This window comes from Filicampus tigris, chromosome 7 (genome assembly GCF_054856515.1).
Source record: "Filicampus tigris isolate MCC_2025a chromosome 7, RoL_Ftig_1.0, whole genome shotgun sequence".
Classification (NCBI taxonomy): Eukaryota; Metazoa; Chordata; class Actinopteri; order Syngnathiformes; family Syngnathidae; genus Filicampus; species Filicampus tigris.
Genome location: NC_141223.1, coordinates 12490670 through 12512128, shown reverse-complemented (window position 1 = coordinate 12512128; position 21459 = coordinate 12490670). Strand labels below are relative to the sequence as shown.

The 21459-nt window shown below is 42.0% G+C and overlaps 1 protein-coding gene across 4 annotated transcripts in view; it reads left to right on the top strand.

Annotated features, from left to right (window-relative positions):
• The window catches only part of gab2 (GRB2-associated binding protein 2), a 66203-nt gene that overhangs the window by 23168 nt on the left and 21576 nt on the right, over positions 1–21459 (top strand). For all 4 annotated transcript variants that reach the window (XM_086035928.1, XM_086035926.1, XM_086035925.1 and 1 more), the window contains exon 2: positions 7957–8260. In XM_086035928.1, coding sequence (XP_085892054.1) covers positions 7957–8260 — 304 coding nt within the window. The remainder of the gene's footprint in view (positions 1–7956; positions 8261–21459) is intronic.

The following is a 21459-nucleotide window of genomic DNA, read 5'->3' as shown; positions in this document are numbered from 1 at the left end:
TAGCAACAACTAGCTTCAGGCCATTAAAACAAAAGGTGTTAGCACAACAACATTAGCTCCTTGCTGTCCGCCCAGCCTGAGTCTTCATGTCGCGGGCGTGCGTTGTCCGACACCGCTTGCAGCCGCCAGCTTCGGCGTGAGTGAAGCGGCGTGAGGTGAGGTGAGTGAGGTAAGACCTCATCGAACAAGCGTCAATGTTCAGCGAACAAAAAGTTCCAGCGAGGAGGTTGACTCCACAGCCGAGTGTGGCCACATTGGAACGCACCGCAAAGAAGTCCCAGCATAAATCTATGTAGCTGTGCTCACTTCCACATTTCCTCATCCTCATATAAATCAGCCATGGAGAGGTTAATCCTTTTGATATGTTGAAGTGGTCATTAGTAGGGATCTCCACATACATTTTGGAGAGCGGTAGGGGGTGCAGCCATTTTCCTCATTAAAAAGAGGGGTTATTCATGAAGTCACTTATTTCTTAATTTCTCCCAAATATATTGATAAAATAGAAAATGACAACTCTTTTCATTTTCCTGATCAAAAAATATATAAAATGAACTTTTTAGTGAAAACATGGCCATCCCGACCCGACCATCCCTTTAAGTCTAGACTACTTCCCACACGAACATGGAAAACTACTGTTAAGTGTTTCATTGCCTAATGTTGAATGTTGTTTTATTATCTTCTCAAGGTTTCTCATTTTTCCACAGTTGTTATTTTTTTAATTTCTCTTTGCCCTCATGGGAGTTCAAATAAGGGGATGTCGTTACTGTCGGCATGTGAAGCCCTTTTAAACGTTTCTGTGATTAAGAGCTATATAAATGAATTTGACTTGTCTTTTGTTTTTTTTGCATGTTTAAAATAACCTTTCAAACAAACCAAAAATGTATGTATCTTCTATGTGTCAGTCTTCTAGACAAGTCCTGTGTCAGACCTGATTTGTCTGATGCTGCGATGCAGCTCAGTTGGTAACCAGGCCAGCATGTCTTCGTCGAGCTGTGTCGCCTGAAGGGGGTGGGAGGCTGGAAGGGGTTATGTGGGGGGGCTGGGGGCGGGGGGGGGGCTGAATGTGGGAGAGTCGGGGGAGGTTAGCCTAGTTCTGAAGCTGCAGGCCTCACTTCCCACAGTTCCATTGATCAATGGGCTCAGATAGTTTGTGCGGGGCAGGCGGTGGGTTGGGTTAGCTCATTCGATTGTGTGTCCCATTCTTTCATGAGTTACTTTTATGTTGGGGATTTGTTTAACAATGTTAGAGTTCATGAGAGATTAGGACAGCAGTAATTTATCTTGGATCTATTTCAGAGAAATGGATTTGAGATTCTAAATCTGCAATTGTATGTGGATCGTTTTGATTTTGAATTGTTCTCATCAGATTTTTATCAAATTTGCTGCGTCATTTCGCATGACAAAAGGATGAATTAATAATTTTTTTTATCATTATCAAGATCCAAAACTGGATCAGGAGTCCAGCTTCAGAACTTCCAGATCTGTATCTCAAACTTGAATCTGGATTTAGGATCAGTATCTGAATCAGTTTTGCAACATGAATGTTTGTAAACAGATTTGAGTAGTTTAATGTGGAACATCTTTCTGACCATACGAGGATTTTGTTAATCCAGATTTATTATCTAGAATCCTGACCAGAATTATTCTCTTTGTCGAAAAGAGCTGAACTGGTTTACATCATATTTGGTGTGTAGCTTCCATCCATCCATCCATCCATTATCTGACGCTTATCCGAGGTCGGGTCGCAGAGGCAGCAGCTTCAGCAGGGAAACCCAGACTTCCCTCTCCCCAGCCACGTCTTCCAGCTCTTCTGGAGGGATCCCAAAGCGTTCCCAGAAAAGCCAGGAGACAGTCTCTCCAGCGTGTCCTGGGTCGTCCTCGGGGCCTCCTGCCGGTGGTACATGCCCGGAACACCTCACCAGGGAGGCGTCAAGGAGGCATCCTAATCAGATGCCCGAGCCACCTCAACTGGCTCCTATCAACGCGGAGGAGCAGCGGCTCGACTCTGAGTCCCTCCCGGATGGCTGAACTTCTCACCCTATCTCTAAGGGAGAGCCCGGGCACCCTGCGAAGGAAACCCATTTAGGCCACTTGTATCCGAGATCTTGTTCTTTCGGTCATGACCCACAGCTCATGACCATAGGTGAGAGTATAAACATTGATCGACCAGCAAATTGAGAGATTCGCCTTTCGGCTCAGCTCCTTCTTCACCACGACAGACCGATACAGAGTCCGCATCACAGCAGACGCTGCACCGATCCGCCTTTCGATCTCCCGTTCCATCCTATCCCCACTCGCGAACAAGACCCCAAGATACTTGAACTCCTCCTCTTGGGGCAGAATCCCATCCCCGACCTGAAGAGGGCACGCCACCCTTTTCTGACTGAGGACCATGGTCTCAGATTTGGAGGTGCTGATTTTCATTCCGACCGCTTCATACTCGACTGCGAACCGCTCCAGTGAGATTTGGAGATCGCGGCTTGAAGAAGCCAACAGTACTAAATCATCTGCACAAAGAAGAGATGCAATACTTAGGCCACCAAACTGCACCCCTTCGACTCCTCGGCTGCGCCTAGTGATTCTGTCCATAAAAGTTATGAACAGAATCGGTAAGAAAGGGCAGCCTTGGCGGAGTCCAACCCTCACTGGAAACGAATCCGACTTACTGCCGACAATGTGGACCAAACTCTGACATCGGTGGTACAGGGACTCGGTACCCCGTACTCCCGAAGCACCCCCCACAGAACTCCCCGAGGGACACGGTCGAATGCCTTCTCCAAGAACACAAAACACATGTAGACTGGTTGGACGAACTCCCATGCACCCTTGAGGACCCTGCTGAGGGTGTAGAGCTAGTCCACTGTTCCACGGCCGGGACAAAAACCACATTGCTCCTTCTAAATCTGAGATTCGACCTCCCGACGAACCCTCCTCTCCAGCACCCCCGAATAGACCTTACCAGGGAGGCTGAGGAGTGTGATTTCTCTGTAATTGGAACACACCCTCCTGTCCCCCTTCTTAAAAACGGGGACCACCACCCCGGCCTGCCAATCTAGAGGCACTGTCCCCGATGTCCATGTGATGTTGTAGAGGCATGTCAACCATGACAGCCCCACAACATCCGGAGCCTTTAGGAACTCTGGGCGGATCTCATCCACCCCTGGGTCTTTGCCACCGAGGAGCTTTTTAACTACCTTTGCTACTTCAACCCCAGACATAGGAGAGACCAACTCAGAGTCTCCAGGCTCTGCTTCCTCAGTGGAAGACGTGTCGGTAAAATTGAGGAGGTCTTCGAAGTATTCTCACCACCAACCCACAACGTCCCGAGTCGAGGTCAGCCGCACCCCATTTCCACTATATACAGTGTTAATGGTGCACTGCTTTCCCTTCCTGAGACTCCGGAGGGTGGACCAGAATTTCCTCGAAGCGGTCCTGAAGTCATTTTCCATGGCTTCACCAAACTCCTCCCACACCCGAGTTTTTGCCTCAGCAACCGCCGAAGCTGCATTCCGCTTGGTCAGCCGGTACCTGTCAGCTGCCTCCGGAGTCCCGCAGGCCAAAACGGCCCAATAGGACTCCTTCTTCAGCTGGACAGCATCCCTTACCGCTGGTGTCCACCAACGGGTTCGGGGATTGCCGTCATGACAGGCACCAACCACCTTGCAGCCATAGCTCCGATCGGCCGCCTCAACAATGGAGGCGCAAAACAAGGTCCACTTGGACTCAATGTCCCCCGCCACCCCGGGACGTGGCAAAGGTTCTGCCGGAGGTGGGAGTTGAAACTCCTTCTGACACTGGATTCTGTCAGACGTTCCCAGCAAACCCTCACAATACGTTTGGGTCTGCCAGGTCAGACCGGCATCTTCCCCCACCATCGGAGCCAACCCATCACCAGATGGTGATCAGTTGACAGCTCCAGTTGACAGTGATTTTGTAAACTGGAAAGAGAAAATGAATAACCTGTGATCACCTGTTCTGTTTGATTCTAAAATATTTGTGTTTGTTGTTAAAAGTGACAGTGTAATTTTAATCAAATTTGGTGTAATATGTAGCTTCATTGTGATAACTTTATAAACACTGGGTGTTGAGTCTGGGTTCAGTTTGACCCAAAGATAAACGGGTTACATTTTGGTCATGATCCAGATTCAGAACCCATAATCATTTTTGGGGCACTCAAAAATGTGAGCGGAATTAGGTTATATTTGGTGAAGCCACACAACTTCAGAGTAAAAACATAAGTATTAACCTACAATTTTGATACAGATTCAGAATCCGGGAAAAATCTAGGGTATCTAGGATATTTATTCACTCTTGTTCTCAGCTTCCTGAAGACGCTTTGGTGGGTTGATGGAATTGCAGTCAGATTCAGGTCTGAAATCTGGATTTCAGTTTAGCTGGTAGCTTCAGTTTGACGGAGCTCATCACCCGGTCTGTAGTTTTTAACTGTTTTCTTATGATAATCTCCTGATTCGAAATTAAGCATGATAAGGCTCCTTCCAGGAGATGTCTCCGCGTTAATATGCAGCTACAGGATGCCAGGAGTAATAGAGCTGGGTCGCCCTGACCTCTTACAAGCGGGCATTGCTCCAGAACTTCAAAGACGCCATCTCCCTACAGAAAAGGCCATAGTTTTTACAAGGAGGTCTTGCCAGAGCTCCAGCCATTTCACTACTGTTTGCCTAATTGGCACTTAACCCGTTAAGGCTTCGAGCGCATATCCACGTTTTTACCGCTAAAGCTGGGAGCGCTGTTGCGTGTTTCTACCTTTAAAGCCGAGAGAGCGTATACGTCATTTTCTTTTTTAAATCCAATTCTCGGCCTCCTAATCAATAAAATTAATCGGGATATACACGTGTTGGTGTCGTGACTCCTCTGAGTATGTCGGTAATGTCCGCCAGTAATGGCTGGACGCCGTCCAAGTGAAAAAGACGACGCGCTTGTGGACTTCGAACCAGTGGAACCAGTCGAACGTGCTAAATGCTTAAGATATATGTTTGTAGACAACGTCTTTGTAACAGAATTAAGGATGGTAGTTACCACTCGATTTAAAAAAAAAAAAAAAAAAAAAAAAAAAAAAAAGTAAAACTTTGAAAAACTTAAAGAAAAATTTAAACAGTAACGATTTATACACTTGGGCCAGTTTGAAAGCCACATTTCTCAGCTTTCAATTTCTTTTGGAATTAGGTTTCTATGTGCTACACAGGCTGAGATATTATTTTCTAGGTGCTAAATTTGAAGAAAACTACAGTTTTTCGAGGGTGATTCCAAAGATGACCTTAGGTTTTAGAGAGATGTTTAGCCAGGCGCTTCAGGCCTTAGTGGGTGAACTAATGGCTCAATCCCTATCCACCCCCCCCGAATAGCGGAGTTGTCAAAAAATGAGGGACAACTCGCACACAGACCTTTTTAGTTCGACCTGGATGGAGTTTCTGAGGAAAGTGATGTGGTCACGCCTTTTTATCAGAAACCCACGTCCGCCGCGCAAGTGAATTTTCATAATCATCTCCCATCTGAGAAGCGCTTGACTGTGCATCACTGTCACGCTGACGCTTATCATTGTTCACTGTTCTGCCTCCCGGCCTGGTGGATGCATGCATGCATGCGGCAGCAATATTAAGGTTACCCCCTCCGGGTTTCTCAGTCCAGCAGGAAATACTGCCAGCCAAATAAAACTCTCAAGACATTTCATGAGGTACAACATTTCAGGACATTTGGTACTTTTTGAGTGACACTATAAAACAGGTACAATATTCACTGGGGGCAAGGATACGTCATTAACAACCCCAATTTTTGAAATTGCGTATATTAAATAAGGATGGTAGATTCCAGTGTTTGGCAGATACAAATTCCCAAAACAGATTTGTCGTCCGATTAATTAAAAAAGATAGATCATGAATAAAATAACGTCTTTTTTGGTTACCTAACGCTTACAACAATGAAGATATTAACTATTTTAATTGGGTTTTAAAAATATATATATTACAGTCAGAACATTTACCGGTAATTGTTTTACAGTACTTTGTCCTTTAGCATTTGACTTTACAACAGGTCGAAAAATGGCAAAAATCACCTTTTTGTCAGGCGGGGGGCTGTTTGGCAATCGTTATCGTTGTTTTATATTGTAATATAAAAAAAAAATAAAAAAAACATAAATCGGCCGATTTTGCTACTTTTAAAAGAGCTAATATCGGTGGGCTCACTTAAATATACTGCAAACTATGATCAATACATTTTGTTATTTCAAACTCATCTTACAAATTACCTTGAAAGTATATGCCTTACAGATGATTTGATTTTCAAAAAAATGCACCACAATTGCATGCATATGTCGCCTTCGCAACCCATAAAACTTGCAATTGTAAAGCAGTAGCGACATCTCCGTCATTCGCTTGAGCTTTTTAATAGCCACATGAGGTGAAGACTTCCGAAGTTTCTGCTAACAACCTGGGGTAAATTTAGCTGACATACAAAGATAGTCCAAATCTATTACTTAAACATATGTCCTTGACACAATTCCTACTTTCCTATGAGCCAGGGATTTGGTGCCATCTTGTGGCATCATCAGAGCGCAAAAGCCGCAAATAGGTTTTGTACCCGTAGTTTTTCAGTGATTTGCCCAGGGTAGGTCCCACAGACTAAGTAAATTTGTGAATTGCAAACCACGAATAGACATTGTAGTGTGCTGTGGTTTTGCGCTCCAAAATTTTAGAAACATATCTAGGTATTAGCAGTTCAGTTCTACACTACCCATCTTAAGTCTGAGTGGATATGTCGAGACTTAGCAGACTGTTGGGGGTGGGGGGGGTGCTCTTCTCAGCAGGAAACCCCTCATGAACTGTGGTCAACAGGAAACTCAACAGCTCAATGACAGTCAAGTGTCTTTATTTTGCCACAAAGCAGGATAGTCTTTATTTCTCTTGAGGAACGTCTGTGACAAATCTTGTCACTGGGTTCTGTATTGTGTCAGTTTGGGGGCTGGGGCAAAAGTCTGGGCCCTGCAGGATCCTGTGTGTCAGCACACACGGTCTGGTGGAAGTGCATCGCTGGCGGATGTCCAAAAACCTCCACAGCCCCACCACCTCCTCCTCCCCCGCCTCTCTTCACTCTTCCTGGTTAATCTTCTTCCTCTTGTGTCTCGGTGCAAAAAGATAGCTGCTAAACATGTTTACCATCCGCTTTGCAGCAGAGATTCCTTGTTACCTCCAACAAGGACATTATGTATTTACAGTCTAACATCCGAAAGTCCTTTAGCCAAATGCGAACATGCAATGCAATACACTGTATACAGCAGAGCTGGGCATTCGTCTATCCTTTAGTCCGTCTATGAGTTCCCGTCCATTATGTCAGAGCCGCCCGGTCGGGCTAAGTCAGCCGAAAACGACCTTGAGAATGGACTTTACCGGTACCAAGTCACGCACGGGTGCCCCACTCCTGACTCGCAGCCACAATATGAATATTTTGAGATACAAGCCTAGTCACGGAACGAATAAAACTTGTTTGCCAAGGCACCACTCCATCATTCTTTTAGACTGCAGTGCCGGCACCGCATTAAAGGCGCCGCTTAACTGGAAATAAACATTCAGCGTGTGTGTTGTGTGCCTGTTGTGGTCGTCAGGGGGGTCACAAACTGTCACGGCGGTGGAGCGCTGCCTGTTGTTTTTGAGCCGTGGAAGGGATAGCAGCACAGGAAATACGTTGGGCTTGTGGGTGTAAACACCTGCTACACACACACACGCACACACACCACACAAAAACCACACGCGTCCCCCTTTTTTTTTTTTTAAATAGTGTCGAAAGTGTTTGACAGCACAAACAAAGTCCAGCTGCTGATTGTCTTGTGATCACAAGTGAATGTGTGTGGATTCTTTTCAATGCAAAAACTGTACCAGTAGTATGTTATGTAGTAGTAGTAGTAGTAGTAGTGCTGAGTCACAAACTGTTATCTCCTCCTGCCAGGCATGGAAGAAGCGCTGGTTCATTCTGCGCAGCGGGCGAATGAGCGGTGACCCTGACGTGCTGGAGTACTACAAGAACGACCATTCCAAGAAGCCCATCCGGGTCATCGACCTGCACTGCTGCGAGCAGGTGGACGCCGGCCTGACCTTCAAGAGGAAGGATTTCCAGGATAGCTTCGTGTTCGACATCAAGACCTCGGACCGTACCTTCTACCTGGTGGCCGAGACCGAGGAGGAAATGAACAAGTGGGTGCGCGCCATCTGCCAGCTGTGCGGCTTCAACCAGTCGGACGACAACAACCACGGTAAGGCTCTTTTTGCTTCTGCTCCAGCTGCCTGTTTTGTCCACCTTTTAGTGATTTTATTATGTAGGATGCACTCAGATACGGTATCACCCAAATAATCACTTCATTAAAGTTTGCTTTTTTACATTTTTTTTATTTCACATATTACTTTGACATTGCTTAAGATGCCACATTAAGTCAATGAACAAGTGTACTTTTGAGACTTGAAATTTTGCTCAGTTGGTAGAATACGAATTTGGTCCATTTCCACTATCACTGTTGAAAAAAAAAAAAAAGTTTCTCCATATCAGTACCAGAATCAGTCACAAACAAGGACTTTGTCGCTGGTAGTCAGAACCACTTTAGTACCAAAGCAGTCAAGCGTCTGTAACAAAATATACATTTAGGACAAAACACAATTGCAGAGACTTTAAGCTATATGAGTGTCAGGTAGTGTGGTAATACTGATACAACAACAAGTGTGTGAATGAGCAGAACTATTAAACAATTTGAAGTGATTTATAATTGCCTTTGTAATGTATTACATGATTTTATCTATGAAAAAATAGTTTGCATGTTCTCCCCATGCCTGCGTGGGTTTTCTCCGGGTACTCCGGTTTCCCCCCACATTCCAAAAACGTGCATGGTAGGTTAATTGGAGACTCTAAATTGTCCCTAGGTATGATTATGAGTGTGACTGGTTGTTTGTCTTTGTGTGCCCTACGATTGGCTGGCAACCAGTCAGGGTGTACCCCGTCTACTGCCCGAAATTAGCTGGGATAGGCTCCAGCATGACCGTGACCCTTGTGAGGATAACACATCAAAATAATGCACTTCAATTCATTACTACTTCATGACAAAACTTCATGCACCATGTTATTTATTATCTGAGTCAATCTGAACTTGATTTTTACTCTGAATCACTTCGGCTGGGCATCTTCTATCCGTCTATGATGAGACGTACGTCTGTATGAATGGACAAACAACCAAACAACATAATGCTAGTTCTCAACTTCATTTATTGATTCATTTTTATAACAAGTACTGTTTTTAATTTACTTAATTTTGGCTTCAATTTAAAACCTATCTCCTAATCAACTTTCCTTTCTTTAGTTAAAATTCATGTTAAATGAACAACAAATCTGTGACTCGAGTCCAGTCCAAGCCAACTGGCACCTTTTTGACGATTGTTTTACCCTGCTTAGCTGATTGTGTGTAAACATGAAATATGCGCAGGTGTAAGCAATACACAGTTTCTAATGTGAACGTGTTTACATGACTGGGGGATTCCCTCCACATGTTGACACGTAGCACATAGCGCTAACCATTAGCTACATTTGGCAGGTCACATCATCTTACTTTTGGTTCTTCTAAATATGTCCTTCTTTTCTTTTGTGAGAGTTTCTTATAAAAATAGAACACTATAAAGCAGCTGTGACCCAATTGCATTTTTCAAGCAATCATGCTAATTTATGACTCAAATACAGTACGTGTTAGATCCCCCAAGAATGCTAGCTTGAACTGCTCTCTGGGAAACGCACACTGCAAAAACTGGGCATAAAGGTGAAGTCAACCCAAACATTTTTTTTTCAAGAATATGTTCTATGTAGGCTAGTGTAGGGAACCAAGTGGAACTGAGTGGAACCGGGACTAGTGCTTTGATTTCTCCCCGATTGTTCAGGTTTAAAAATGTCGGTGCCACATCTCGATTCCTAATCCGTCAAACGGAGTAAGCCACCCCATACAAATAAAGTACCAATAATGTGTGTACGGCGCGGGGAAATCGACAGACACTAGCGAAGTACAACCAATAGGAAATGTGTGTGCGCCGCGCCGGCGCGCAGCAAGTGCGGACAGTCGCGTTATGCGAATATGAAAGAGAGTTCTGCTACGACGCGGTCCAATTCTGTAGGCATTATTTCACGTATGCATTCACGGAACTGTTTTGCAGCGCCCACGCATTCAACATGTTAGGATCAACGGACCATATCAAATGCAAACGGGTGTCCGGGCCAAACTATTATAGTGTATCTAAACAGATCACACCACACCGACAACACACGGACAGCAACGAAGACGACAGGATAATGCTGGCGGGGTATGATAATTGTAGATGTTTGACACAGATCAAAAGTGGCTGTGCTTCATAAAAAAAGACCAAGCTGCTCAGTGCAACATGTAAAAAAAATAATCTAGTGCAAAGGAGGTTGCACGTCTAATATGATGAAACACCTCCAATTATATGGGGTAGAATTGTTAGTGTTCGGCCATCTTGTCACAACTGTTGACTGAAAATGACATCACAGTTGCACAGGCCTCGGGTAACGACCAATCACAACTCACCTGTTTTCTGAAGCTGAACCATGATTGGTCGTTATCTGAGCCCTGAGCAACTGCGATGTCATTTTCAGTCGACAGAAGTGACAAAATGGACGCCAGCTGAGATGGCAAGATTTTGTTGCTTAACTCATATTCCACAAATGCAATATTAATCAGACTGCCTTGTTTCAACTAGTGGGCCTGCATAGAACATATTCTTGAAAAGAAAAATGTTTGGGTTGACTTCCACTTTAAAAAAGCAAGAGGAAAAAGTAATTAAATCAGTACTGTGTTACTTAGTTAAGCAAAATGATGTCCAAATAGAATAGGGAAATGATTTGTTAAGACCTCAACCCCCCAACAAGCAGCTTTTGCCTTGATTTGATTTGTATTCTTAGTTTTCGCAGTGTACTTGAATGCTTATCAGAAATTACCCCAATCAAGCAAAAATCTCCACATTCCGTCTTGTTTGTGCCTCACGGTTATCTTCACACAGACCTTCTTGACCCCGTTAGATATGTCAAAATGTTAGATAATAATGTATTTTTTATATTAATGTTAATGGGACTACTGTTCATGCACTTTCTCGATATGATGAGTGGAAAACCACAGGAACGTGTTTGTGAAAGTAGCTCAACATCATGCATGTAGCATTTGTAGCACTTGCCAATACTAGCAAGCTTGTGTTGTTGTGTAGTAGATGAACAGAACTTAAACTTATGTTTTCTGTCATTTCTTCTGCTTCAATGAGTCAACGGTTTTGGACACTTTTCTTGGTTCAGGATTGACTTTCAACAGGCAAAGATGCAGCACACAAATAAGTCAATTAACGTGGAATTTGATCGTGCTAACATTTGTATTAATAAGGTTACGTTGCAGACTCGTTTATCAAATAATAAGAACTCAGGCCAGACAACTTTGCTTCCAAAACAGGACCCCTGACTTTTTGCGGCCTTGCTCTACCACTCTAATGGCACAAGATGGCACCAAAGCCCTTGCAAATGGGAAAGTAGTAATTACTGTCAGGGAACATCTGTCCACATGCTCAATCTTGACTGAAGGACTAAAATCTTTTGTATATTGGGGAGAAGCTAAATCTAGTCCGGGTTATTTGGTACTGTAATTGATGGAAACTCTGCCCCACGCGTGCTAAATCAGATTCTAATCTAATATAATCAGATGCTATTTATTCATAATGGTATTGTTGTAAGAAGGGTTTTGGTTCATAATTGGTGGCTTATTTACAGTTTTAACTTTCATTCCAAGCAATCCTAAACATTTTTTTTTCTGTTGAGTGATTACCGGTACTTTCTCTCCTTTCAAACAATTAACCCTTAAAACCCGAGTTAACAGCTGCAAAGTAAGCAGAGAAAATAGTTTTTTTCAGACTTTTGTATTTTTATTTTTTTGCAGCTGCAGTCAACACCAAACGGATGGGGGAAGTCCCTCTGTGAGTGATATCAAACTGTGTGGCACAGGAAAAAAAAAAAAAAAAAGTCTAGTCCGTTAATTCCTCATCTACAAGAGAAGCAGATGTCGCTCTGCTAAATGGGTGTTGTTGTTGTTTTTGTTGTGCACAAGCACAGCACAGGATGCCTGTCATGGTGTGACGCTGCCGTGATGTCACGTCTGCCGATGATGAAGAAGGGTTATTTCGGGAGGTTCACTTGCAGTCAGAGCGGTTTTTACGGTTTGCCAATAGCCACACTAACCGGTGCTCCTCGTGTGGGATTGTGAGGAGCTGATGATTCAGTGGCGGCAGTACAACAAGTCAGTGTTACGCAGCTGGCTTTGTTCCTTAAACGGAGACTTACTGGCACACACGCCGACAATAAAGATGATGTTTCATTTATTTCGGCTTAGATGGAAGTACTGACACGTGCAAATTCTGTTGGTGTAAATAGACTACAGTGATTGTCTATTTTAAGGAATCTCAATGTTTTTTTTTCCAAGGAACCCCCTCATAATCTTCACAATGTTATGATAAAAAAATTGTTTTGGGGGGGAAGTTTCAATGTTATTAGATTTTTTTTCCCCCAGGAAAATAGATTCCAATCCATACAACGTTATTTTGTTTGATGAAAATGTGTAATTTTAACAGAGTAAAGCTGTAATATGATGATATTTCAGTCAAAGTTTACCAAGGGAAGAAAGTCAACATTTAACTAGTCGATTGAAAAAAAAAAAAAAAAAAAATTCAAGTTTATTGTCAGAGCCAGACAGTCAGAGCTTTTAATTGGCCCAAAGCTAAGTTAGAGATAAGTAATTGTTGTATTATTTGTTTTATTGGCTGTAGGTTCCCATATGTGCTGTAGCCGCGTATGTACTTTTTTAGACAGAATTTCTTGAAAATTATTTTATTTTACAACCTATGGCTCACACCTGTCTGAGAACTCCTCTATTTGCTCTTTACCACCAATGAGAACATTTTTGTTTTTTATTGTCATTTGTTAGTGGGGAATATTACACAATAGTTACTTCCAAGAAGTGCTGTGGTTTGTGGTTGAATCATCGATGACTCTTGATGACAAAAGTCAATTGCAAGCCAGTTGTGCGTAGCTACAGATTAAATTGCATAGTCGGATTCAAATCAAGATTGTTTGGCCATTGTGTGGAGGTCTGTTCTCCACTTGGTGGCAGCTTATCAATTATTGATCACTCAATGGTTGCGCTCCAGCCATTAGTTATCACTCCATCTTGTTTTGATACATATTGGACAGTTGTACGCTTACAGCTCTGTGTGAACAGTTTGGGGAAGTTACTTTTCTGTTTATAGCACACAAAAGCAAGGTCTGTAGAGGAATGTTTAGATAAGTATGGTATGGAAGAACATCAACCAAATCTTTGAAATGAAATAGAATGGGGATGTTTCTTGAATGTCTTGCAGAAACTTTAACCTGAAGATTGGAAACCCTCATATTATTCTTCACATTTTCCGCCTCCTGTAAGTGGAATTTCCATGATTCTCAATGCATTAACATGCATACGTGTTAGGGGCAACACCGTTTTGCACTCCACTGCGCATCCAAATAACAATCAGTCAAATGTATTTTTGAATCGGAGTTTCTCAAGGAAACATTTAAGGTATACTAGTTTTATCATCTGGTTCCTGTTGTTGAAAGTTCTCTCAGAAAAGTTAAATAAATAAACATTTTTTCACTGTCCATAGGTGGGGTTTCCATGTCTACTTTTGTTCATACACAGTAGTGTAAAACCTGATGTTGCACAACAAAATCCGTCAAAAGTAACAGTCACTCATACACAATTTGGTGTGATGTTTTAAAAGGAAATCTTCTTGGTCCACGTGTAGTTTTCTGTAGGCTACTAGGAATTCCCATGTCTGAATCCTAGTATTGTGTGTCATACTACTTGGACAGTAGTGTGACACACAAACTTTATCTTGCACAACATCGTCCATCCAAAGTAACAATCGGTCAGAGATAATGTAGTGTGGCATTCCTCAGGGAAATATTCTCGGTCCTCTATAGTTTTCTATTCTGGAAATTCTCATATGTCCCAGTACCTTTGGCCTTGTGCAGTGGTGTAAAACAAAAACATTTTTGCACAACAACCGCTCTATAAAATAACAATCAGGCAGACACTTGGGTATGATGTTCCTCAGGGAAATGTTCTTGGTCCACTATAGTTTTCTACACTGGGAATTCCCATGTTTCCCATTATATGTCCATATAAGTAGAAGTAGCTCACTATTTATTCATGCACCCTCCCCCAAGTACCATATGGTGGCATTGATTTTTGCGCCACTCCGATGTGTGTTGCCACTGACGATAAATGGACATTGCGGCCACTGCTGTGCTTTGAAGTATCACTGCAGATGCTGCAGCATGCACGCCCAAACCTCAGTGACGATGAGGCCAGTTCTGTCCGAACATCACCAAATGTTATCTATATTACTCGTCGTCCTCTTCATGTGCGCTGCTGTTATCAGGTAGTGATTGGCTGAGAGGCGGCCAGAGTGTTTCCATGCCCCGAGAAACCACCCCCCGCCCATGCAGGCCCCACTCACTCATCTAATGAATGGCGCATCGTCTCATGAATCACTGTCTTTGTTCTGTGCTCCCTCGCTCGTCTGAACAATTGACCAAGAGACTTTATTTTTTGTTTCATTTTACAGAATAGCCTGCTCCTTAGGCCTTGTCTACACGCAGCCGGGGTTTTTGCAAACAGCGGATATTAGCCTGCGGTTAGCCCTCTCATCCACACGTCCCTGGAATGTTTTCATTGAAAACGCAAAACTCTGGCCACAGTTGAGTTTTGCGGAACCACGTTTGGCTGTGGACAGTTAGACCCGACGATTTACGTCCTCACTGTGCGACAAAAATGCTCTGACATCACTTGCGCGACTTGTGAGTCAACATGGATGCCCGCGGAGCTGCGTTGGTTACAGCAATTCTCAAGGCGCTTTTTGCAACCAACTACTGCTTCTCGTTGAAAGGTTTAAAAGCAGTTCTGACCTCGTCTGTCCTCACGAACGAGCCTGGCGCCATGTTTTCGGTTTCGTAGAAGTGACGTCAAAGGACGGAAGTTCCTTCTGAATGGACAGTATTTGGCTAACTACTGCCGCCTATAGGCTTGGCATGCGTTTGAAAATGCACTTCCGCGGTGTAGTGTAGCTGCGTTTTTAACAAACGAAGATGTGTATTCCAACACGGAGTGGGGGAGAAATATTCAGTTGTTTAAAAAATGCCCGGCTACGTCTAGACAAGGCCTTAGTTTCATACAAACTTTATTTATTTAATCTGATGCAAGACTGCATGCACAAAAATAGCCCTTCATTTTTCTACTTAAGATGTCTCTTTGTCTTTGAGAAGAGGATAAATGGTTGGAAAGGAACTCTGACACAAATTTAAGTACAAGCCTCCACCAAGGCCAGAACAAATCTCAGTTCCTTTCACACTGCTTTCCTGGTAAAACAGAAGAGCTGGCATTTATCGTCCTGTCCCCTACAGACAAAGCGTGCCCAAGTGGGACATTGCTGTGTCCGAAAGGGTGTTTGCAGCTACATGCTTTCAGATAATTAAGGCCCTGATACACCAAACCAACGTCGGAGGCCGTTAAGCGTCGTTGTGTCTTTAAGCGCCGTCTGATTGGTGTAGTGGGCACCGTCGTAGTATCGTAACCCGTCTGTAAGCGCCTTGGGGGCGTTTACGTATGTTAAATCGGCGTCGCCAGTCGTGACATTTGGTCACTCTGATTGGCTGTTAGCTAGCAAATCAGCACGCGGAGTACCAACGTGAAGTGACAAAGGCGGAAAAACAGTGAGCACACCTCCGCTGCCTTAATCTTCTTACAAGTACAAGAGCGAGGGTTGACAATGTAAGTATTTCACAATACCGTGTCAAGAACGTGATGGTTGACTTAATTAAATACATGAGCTTTTGGGTTTCATTGTATATGCATTTATTTCAGTATTGTTGTACACCTGTACAAAAGAAGGAAGGTCAAACAGTCATTTGAGAATTGTAGTTACTTTTTCTTTATTACACAACACTTAAGTGGCCTTTTTTCATCTTATATAAAAAAAAAACCCTAATAAAAAATAAGCATTTTCGAAACAATAATAAAACTGACAACCTGCTGTAAAAGCTAATTAAAACAAACTGAATTTAAAAAGCAACAATCCAAATAAAATATAATTATACTATAATTAAAAATCCAAAACTATTACAACCCTGCACCTTACCAACCGGCTTTGATGGCGAGTGTGGAATGGGCTATAGATAGTATTAGCCCCAAATAGGTTGCAACTAGGGCTGCTCGATTAAGCGATTTTGAACCGTAACCGGATTTTCTGGATAAAACGATGTTAAAAACGTTCAAATCGGCATGTTCTATTTTGTTATTTTTGGTGTATCTAAGCCACCGTAGTTTCTTCTGCATTTCCGCTTCCTCCCACGAGCGCGCAGTCCAAAACAACGACAGCATCCATGGCTACCGGCGATTCTGCTATTTGCTCAGGCAAGTGAGCGTTTAGTTAATAAATCGGGCAAAAATAGATCTGTAGTGTAGTGTGTGCCCCGCATGTACAATACAAAGGCGTCCCTTTTTTTTCTCCTCTGCAACGGACCTCTGGTCCAGTCGGACTATGCATCCATACTTAAGCTTGACAGTGCATTGTATTATTGAGTGACAGTTTTGCACTAATCATTGATTTATGTTTAAGTAAAACCAGGGAGAAAGGTGAAAGGCTAGTCACTAGCTGCTTGGCAAAATGACTTGCTGACAGACTGTTTGGTTTACAGACTTGACTGTGTACCTTCTCTCATGTTGATGATTTCGTTTCAGATGGTATATGCACGTTCTTCTTTCATTATTGGTTTAATTAAGAACAGATCTGAAATCTATTGTGTAAGTAAAATGCTGTTAATCCCAATGGATTATTCTGTGTGTATTAAGTTAAATGGACTGGCATTTTGAGTTCAAAGAAAGAAAAATTAAGTTTTTAAATAAAAGACATTCAAAATACTTCATTTTTCATTATTTTTTATTTTACAAAGAAATCGTGATTGTATAATCAGTTTTGAGAGAAAATAATCTGGATTTTCTTATTAGGCAAAATCGGACAGCCCTAGTTACAACCATTGGATATGTCTGAATTTTGGCATTAATATTAATGTGAAATGTTGAGGAAATAGGCCCTATCACACATTTGCAGCTAAAAGGAAATAAATAATCATGAATCTGCACATTTCCTTGACCCACACCTCACCCCAATACAAAGTATCATGAGAATAGCTTAACTTGTGCATTTCTGCAAATAAACAAATGCCAAGGAGAACATAACCTAATTTGGTATTAACTTAGCCGCCTCCACCAGGGTCAAAAATATCCCTAATTTATCAGTTCTGCCTTGTGTAAATCATGAACATCTCCCCATTGAGAAGTATTGTGATGTTACGCAAGTAGTTTGGACATTAGACCCTGCAGAGGAAGCTACTGCACCTGTTAAAAAGTCAAGCTACTGCCTTTAGTTAAAATGTGACTCCTGTTTCATTACACATGAACCTCAAAATACTTTAGTGTCTGTGTAATTTTGCTGTTGTCCATTTAAGAGTGTCCACTAGGATTGACGGTCTTACGATTTTTTGGTAGAAAGATCTGTGCTGAAAGTCGAAGTCGATGAATAAATTACGTAATTAATATATTTTCATCACAGTTCAGCGGTCCCCAACCTTCTTGAGCCCTGTCCATGGTTCACTGTTTTCTCTTCAACAATCTTTTTAGTTTCATCTTGTTTTATTGTATTACGGAGTTGTAAGCAGAGCTGGGCATTTTACTTAAAATTTCCGGTCCGTTTTTGGGTTCCGCCTGCAGCCAGGGCACCCTTCCGGGCCGTCCGGCTATCATGTGTGTATGTGTGTGTTTTTAAACTGTGAATTTCACCTTTAAGCCATCTTGAATAGGCTCTAGTTCAGTCGGGCTGCTAATAACGAGGACAAGTGTTATAGAAAATAGATAATAAGCACATCTGTATTTTGTCCCTGTCTTGTGCAGTTTGGGGTTGACTTGCGAACATTCCTTGTCATTTCCTGCATTCATGAAAGCTCTTACATCAACTGTAAGCTTGGTTTCTCCTAAGCGGTGACATTTTTTCCTTCCTAATCAGGAGACATGCCAGTAAGTTTCAAGTCGTAACTTTCACGTTTCAAGCAAGTCCCAAGCTACTGTGTCAAAAATTAGGAAAGTCGAGTCCCCCACTAAACTTGAAGCAAGTCTTAAGTCGTAAGATCTTTCTCAGTCTTAACATTTTCACACCTTAGCCACTTGGCAGCCAGTCAGTTATTCACAATTACATCATTTTTTAATGCTCACATAACCAGTCTCCGTATTGTTTGTATATTACCTGTACTCCATTATTCACTGAAAAACTCACCTGGGTTCTGTGTACAGTGAAGTATTGTTTTTTGTTAGTCATACATTCCAAAAAGTTGGACTAAAACTGAATTATACAAAATCGAAGCAATATTATTCATAGAAATTCATGTACAATGAACCCCAGCATACTCGCAGTTTGACAACCGCAGCTTCACCTATTCATGGATTTGTTTTTTTGTTTTTGTTTGTTTTTTTAATTAAATTCAACATTTTTTAACTAAATACATGAATTTAAAACCCTTATTAGAATGTTATTCTTGTTTTGTTTTTTCAAGAATTTGGGGGGTTAAAAAATAATACATTTTTCCCTTCTCACTTGGGCCATTCGAGTCCCTCTCCACCGCGAATAGATTTTGTCCACAATAAATACTACAGATATTGTGCAAAAAAAAGTTTTAACAGAAAATAACTATAGTTTAACATAAAAAAATATATAGTACATGTAGTTTTATCCAAGCCATGTTCCAATTTATCTGTTGACATACATTACAAGGTCAAAGGACCACATAGAACTCCGCTAGATCTACTTTGAACAGTCTTCACTGTGCTTTCAGCCACTTGTATGTTGGAACGCATGACGAGCACGACGAGATGCCTGATGGTGTGCGCAGAAGTCATCCGCAGTCACAAGTTTCATGTGATCCCGTGTTGTTTTTAAAACATTGATTTTGCGCGCCCTGGCGGCAGCATTTGTGCTGGAAATCAAGTTAAGATGTTGAAAAAGACATCTGCAAATCTTGCTGCACCTCAGGGATTACCTCATTTTTCTTTAGTTTTTTGTTGTTGTTGTTGTTGTTGTTGTTGCTGGTGATAACAGCAAGTGTCTTCTTACTTTCCTCTTGTTGTCTCTTTTGGGAATTGTTGGTGTACCCTGGCTTGGCAGAGGATTAATATGTGAAACCTGCAGCTATAAGAGTTAGCATGTCTACACTTGGTGTAATAAATACATTGGTGCCTTGAATAGAAAAAAACAGATTTTTTTTTTTTTAATATCTCAATATAGCACAATGGGTTAAAAGGGGGGGGGGGACATTATATTTAGTAGGGCTGAACGTTGGATCGTTTTGGGACCGAAATTGCGATCTCAGACAACGCGATTTCAAGATCGTCAAACCTGCGGTTTTTCCAAAGGGCTGTTATCCCCCACGCTCATCAATCAATGGCATGCTACTGTGGACCAGTCACACTAACCAGCGCCGAAGTGGCGCTGGCGTAAAAAGAAAAAAAGCATTGCGTTCACGTTCCGCTGTTACCCATACTCCCGAGAGTCATGTCTCTCGCGCGGCTGCTTGGCAGTGCTAGCCGCTAAACTACCTTGGTTGCTCCGCAGTTGCGTGGACTTTATTTATATCTTATGTAAGTCCTTGTGCAGCAGCAGCAAGGAGCTGCGTAATACTGATCCTTTCCACCGTGGTGACAAATAAACTACCCTACTAAAAAGTTGCGCTTTCACCAAGGAGGAGAAGAGGAGTCGCTAAGCATGCTAATTGCAGAGTCGGGGAAGACCCCAAATAAGTGCTTAGGTGTACAGTAGACTTTTCACAGAAGTCTGGCTAGAACCGCATTTTGTGGGAAAATGTGTATTACAATTACTACGTATTTAAACAAAATAAATAAAATAAGACGAATACCGGGAGACGCTAACGGGTGACGTCGGCCATGACGAAGAGATCGATGTAAAAAGTATAAATACTTATTGTATCTGCAATGTTATTTTCTTTTGTACTATTTTGAACCACGGAGTACTGAGTTTTGAGATCTACACAGTAATAGGTCTCAAAATTATTTTTATATAATCCAGCTTTGCAAATTGAGTTTTTGTTTTATTCTTTAGAGCAGCATTTTTACATGGAAATACAAATTTTGAATGAAAAGAAGAATGAATATGATACTTTCTGACCCTTTTTAACAGGAAATATTTAGCTTATCACATTTACATAACCCAATCAGAAGTATTCCCATTATGATTTGTACACTTTTACACTCGGCATTACCAAAATATTCAATCAATACCATAATATGAATGTCAGGCCATATTGCTAAGCCCTCAGTCTCTGTTTGAAGCAGTGAAGTGTCTAGCAAAAATATGAGAAAAATATTTACATCTTACATTTATGTACAAAGAACATGTACATTAGTACAAAATTTAAAACATTTTTGGGTTAAAAAAGATGTGTATTTAATTATATTTATATACTATGACACATAATTGCATATTTATACATGATGGCAAGTAGTACAGTAGGTCTTGCCTTTCTTCAAGTAATAGTTTGATGGTATGATGTCATTTTCTGTCATATTTGTAAATGTTGTATGTTGTAAATGCACTGAAGCTTCAATTGCGCAAAATTGCAAATCAAATCAAAATTGCAATATCGGTCAGAAAACTCGCAATACAATTTTTTTCCTAAAATCGTTCAGCCCTAATATTTAGGCTTTACACGATCAAGGTTTTGGAGCCAAACACTGATCTGATCAGAAGATAGACCAGTTTATTCAAACAGCCTGTTTATTTGCTGTACCGTCGACAGTCAATAAGTCCCTATTAGTCATAACATTTTCCTTTGACACCGTTAACGGCAAATCTGTTTCTCAGATTTTCCTTTCATAACGTACATGTGCTCAGCATATGTTGCCCTTCAGTACATTGGCTTGTTTTTTCGCATGTTTCCCAAACACGAGCTGATGACGGCCTCCTCTTCCTTCCATTTTTCTCAATATTGCTCTCAGCAGAGAAAGTTTGGCCATCCCTGTCCTATGGCAACACATTATTTGACCTTCAATCTTGAGTCTCTGTTGCTTTGGCTTCCATCCCTTTCATTGAGTTACGTCCGCTACATGTCTAGTAGCAGCAACAGCCACCTCCTCCCCACCCTCGATAACCACATACATGCAAACGGCAGTGTGGCACCCCATGAATAGGTGTGTGCGTGTGCGTGTGTGTGTGTGTGTGTGTGTGTGTGTGGGGGCGTGTGGCTGTGAAGGCCTAGATAGACCAATCCGGC